The sequence below is a fragment of the Gymnoscopelus braueri genome (assembly GCF_963280865.1).
Source record: "Gymnoscopelus braueri genome assembly, chromosome: 9".
In the NCBI taxonomy this organism is placed as follows: Eukaryota; Metazoa; Chordata; class Actinopteri; order Myctophiformes; family Myctophidae; genus Gymnoscopelus; species Gymnoscopelus braueri.
Window position 1 is genome coordinate 8,987,499 of NC_137610.1, and position 4,383 is coordinate 8,991,881.

The 4,383-nt window shown below is 44.5% G+C and overlaps 1 protein-coding gene across 1 annotated transcript in view; it reads right to left on the reverse strand.

Moving 5' to 3' along the window:
- Positions 1-388: 388 nt before the first annotated feature.
- Positions 389-4,383, reverse strand: part of LOC308092567 (copine-8-like) — a gene marked incomplete at both ends in the record, with an annotated part of 128,471 nt that continues 124,476 nt past the window's right edge. Inside the window, 4 exon segments of the mRNA XM_080438542.1 lie at positions 389-589; positions 1,032-1,105; positions 2,240-2,297; positions 3,736-3,838. Coding sequence (XP_080294668.1) covers positions 389-589; positions 1,032-1,105; positions 2,240-2,297; positions 3,736-3,838 — 436 coding nt within the window.

Consider the following 4,383-nt stretch of genomic DNA (forward strand, 5'->3'; position numbering starts at 1 on the left):
TGGAAGCAGAAATAACCGATGTACGGCGTCTCCAGTAAGGTTCTCCAAAGAGGTTTTTACACTGCTGGTCAATTCTAACCAGGTCCGTTCGGTGCACTTGGACCGCTGACCTTTGAGAGGAAGTCCCGCCTCCTTTTCCAAGAGCATAAACCAGGAAGCGGCCACTTCAGCGTGTCCACTTCACCTGTCACCCACAGCTTTAACGGGGGAGCTTCCACAAAATACTCGACGAGTTCCCCAAAAATTGCTGAGTGGAGAGTGAGTGAAGGAAGGGATCTGCTCCTCCCGAATCCACTTGCAAAGAGAAGGAAGAAGTAGCAGAGTAGAGTAGGGCCACACGGGGAGGGAGGGCGTGTCGGCAGGGTGTTTGGTGGGTTAAGACCCCTGTTCAGATACGGCTTACCCGTCTGGTGAGGAGGGGGTGCACGGCGGGGGTGTAGGGAGGTGGCAACGGGCCCGGTTTGATCCCCCTGGTCCTCATGTAGGACAAGAACTGGTCGGGGATCTCGGCCAGGACCTCCTTGGCCAGACGGGCCATGCTCAGGATGTGATTCCCCCGCCGGTCAATGTAATCCCTGAACGGGACAAACTGGGGGGATGGAGGAGAGGAGAGGAGAGGAGAGGAGAGGAGAGGAGAGGAGAGGAGAGGAGAGGAAATGAATTGCCATTATTTTGTATTTCTCATTTTATTACTAAGGTGACAGGTCTGTGAGTACCTGTCATGTCTATGTACTGTATATATATTTATTTTTTCTCGTCTTTTCATTTTCTCACATAAAAAAATAAAAAAGAGGGATATAATTGTACCCTTTGTACCCTTGAATCCCATTAAATTCCCAAATAAATATATATTAAACTTTTTTTTTAATGAACACGCATTTTACAGTGCAAGAGACGGAGGTCATTTTGAACGTGACCTTTTTCCTCATTAATCGCAGCACTTCTGCTGCGTTCTCTGCAGACCTAACATTCTGCTGAGCACGCTGTCATCAGCCCAATTTGAGCGTGTGCCTGGCTCTGTGCCTTTTTACCTGAACGATGTCCCTCTCTGCGTATCGCCCCTGGGACGAGATCCTCTCCTCATCCCCGTCCAGCTCGATCATCTCTGAGGGAGAGATAGAAAAAGAGTATAGCGGAAGCACATCAGTCACACAGCCTGTCAGTTTAACCCCCTCACACACACACACCTCCGTGACCACGTTGAATAGCAACTCTGTCACTGCGTAAACACGACGCGCGGTTAACAGGCCATGTGATTAAAGCCTATAATAGCTGATCGCTTGCATGCCGTTTGAAGGGGGAGGTAGAGAGACAGAGAGAGTGAGAGAGAGAGAGAGGGGGGGGGAGAAAGACAGCGAGCGAGCATTACATTTCCACATTTCTGTGCAATGTTGTCAAAGCCACTGATGTGAGCGCGCAGGATGTCGCCGAGCGTGAAGACACACGCTGGGTTGTAAGCCGGCGTGCTATTGGACAGGCAGGCAGGCAAGCGAGCGGTCGTGGTGAGAGAAAAAAAACATGCTAGAATGTGTGTTTGCATGTGGGGTGTGTAAGCAGAAAGGCAGCATGCAAGCGTGCACATTGGTCCTGTTAGGCATGATTGAACTGACTTTGCAGGCTAATTGCTCATTGTGATATATATGTGGTATATATGTGTGATACATACATACACATACACACAAACTATTTTTTAACCAAGGGATGTCTCTCTGGCAAATATGTAAATAAGGAATGTCTTTCCAACAAGATAGAGAGAGAGAGCGAGAGAGAGAGAGAGAGAGAGAGAGAGAGAGAGAGAGAGAGAGAGAGAGAGAGACTTAAAGAGTGTGGTCTTCATCCCCATAACATAATGGAGTCACAATGGTGACAAATGGAGGATTTTTTCATATTCAGTCAACACATTCAAGCCAAGGGCAGGCGTGGGAGGTCACAATGATGGAAGGAAGCATGGAAGAGGGGACAAGGAGAAGGCAAAGAGCTGCAACAAGAAGAAGGATAGAAGAAGAACGTATAACCATGTGAGAGAAGAGATAGCGAAGAGACAGAAGGAACGGGATTACCAGATGCAAATTCATGTGCTGTTGTTTGCACACAAACACATGCTCACACTTAGTATGTGCACGTGTGTACATAAACCCTCACAAACACATGCGCTCACGCCCAGACATATAAACGGAGGCATATGCATTGCACACGCACACACAAGCACGCGCATGTGCACACACCTCGTGCTACATACCATCAAATTCCGCTGGTCCAACCCCAACAATTATAATTGACATAGGCAGGGAGGCGGCCTTTAAAGAGAGAGGGGGAAAGAATGAATGCATCAAAGACCGCACTGGGAGGCAGGCCTCTTCACCGTCCCTTATCTGACATACCCCAGGCGGACAGAGAAATATATATAACTCGACAAATTACCACCCGCCACATAACAGCCAACGACAGAGAGGGAAGGATGTACCATTGTTTTACGCGGAACGCCACCTCTCTCTCACACAGAACCAGTGGTGTAAAGTAACCAAGTACATTTACTCAAGTACTGCACTTAAGTACAATTTTGAGGTACATTTACTTTACTGGAGTATTTCTAATTGTCTACCTGTATACTTTTACTTCTACTCCACTACATCTCGGAGGCAAATATTGTACTTTTACCCCACTACAATGATTTGAAAACATTAGTTACTATACTTTGCATATATAAATTATTACATTATAAAACATACCCATACATTAACCACTTTAGCCTTATCTTACACCTAGGCTATTTGAAAATAGCCTATCTACAAGCTCACAACGCGTCGCACCGCGACGCGTTGTGAGCTTGTAGATCTGCTATTTTCAAACATTTTAGTACTTTTACTTTTGGTACTTTAAGTACATTTTGATGCCAATACCTTTTTACTTTTACTCAAGTACATTTTGAATTCTGGACTTTTACTTGTAATGGAGTATTTCTATATTGCAGTACAGAACTGCACAGAACGCATGTTCATTCTAACTAGCTCTGGAAGCAGCCCCAGTTGTAATTGTCACGTGTCTACACAGCCTCGTGGTTAAATCGACCAAGTTGTTGCCGGTTTATAAACGACCAAGTTGTTGCCGGTTTATAAACGATTCAAATTAACATTTCTCCCTCGTGCCCTGAGCCGTGGCCCTTCTTCCACGCCTCGTAATATAGTTTTATTAGATCCCAGTCGAGCAGGACAGAAGTACGACAGAAGGCGGTGGGAGGGAATAAATCACTATTTTTTTCCTTTTACATTTATTACATTTATTCGTTCATTATTAGATGGCGGGCCCAATTGAAGAGATATATGAAGGTTGCGTGTGGGAGGGCTGGAGTCTCCTCAGGCTATAGTACATGATCACTTTTTAAATTTAAAATCATTGGACGGTATTTCAGATTAAAAATGGGGGAGGGAGGGGGTAGTTGTGTTGGCCATGTTGATGATTTCATGCAGATCCAACTCACAGCGGCATCCACAAATATCATTAGACGCAATAACTTTGATCTCTCTAATTAGAACCGCAAGTCATTGAGGGCCAGCACAGCATATAAGTAGCAGAGAGAGAGAGAGAGAGAGAGAGAGAGAGAGAGAGAGAGAGAGAGAGAGAGAGAGAGAGAGAGAGAGAGAGAGAGAGAGAGAGAGAGAGAGAGAGCGAGAGAGAGAGCGAGCGAGAGAGAGACTGCAAGAAAGTGAAAAGCAAATGAAAAATATGATTTCATACGTTGACTATGGACTCCTTGGTCTGTGCCATGTCTGTGATGACCCCGTCTGAGATGATGAGGAGGATGAAGTATTGAGAGCCGTCCGTCTGTGCTGACGCATACCTGGCATGGACAATGGTGAAAGGTCAAGGGTTAAAGGCTAAAGGGCCATCCACACAAAAACTATAACTATAACTACAACTATATCGTTTACCACTGCCATGGGTATAGCTGTGGTGTGGACTCTCTACTTGAGTTAGAAAGACTATATATTTCTATAGTTATAATCTACTGTACATGTACAAATATCACAGGTATCCTAATATATTATTTAGATACATGTGATAGAAGAAGACAAGGAGATGTTCTATAATTTAAATAGATTTTGCAGGTCTCAAAATACAATGAATGGATCAAAAAACATATTGTACAATATATTTTGGACCCTGGAATTATGCCATGTACAGTATACAGTACATTCTAGGGACACAGGTCATTTTCAGCGAGCAACTAAAGCATATTCTGGGCTACTATAATAAGCTTAAATGATGAAATATAAAAATGACTCTGGAAACAATAAAGGCAGTGTCTAATTTTTGTACAACGACGTCCCCCCCCCCCCCATGTTTTTGTCAGACACTAAAGAAATTAGTGCAGAATAATGGAGC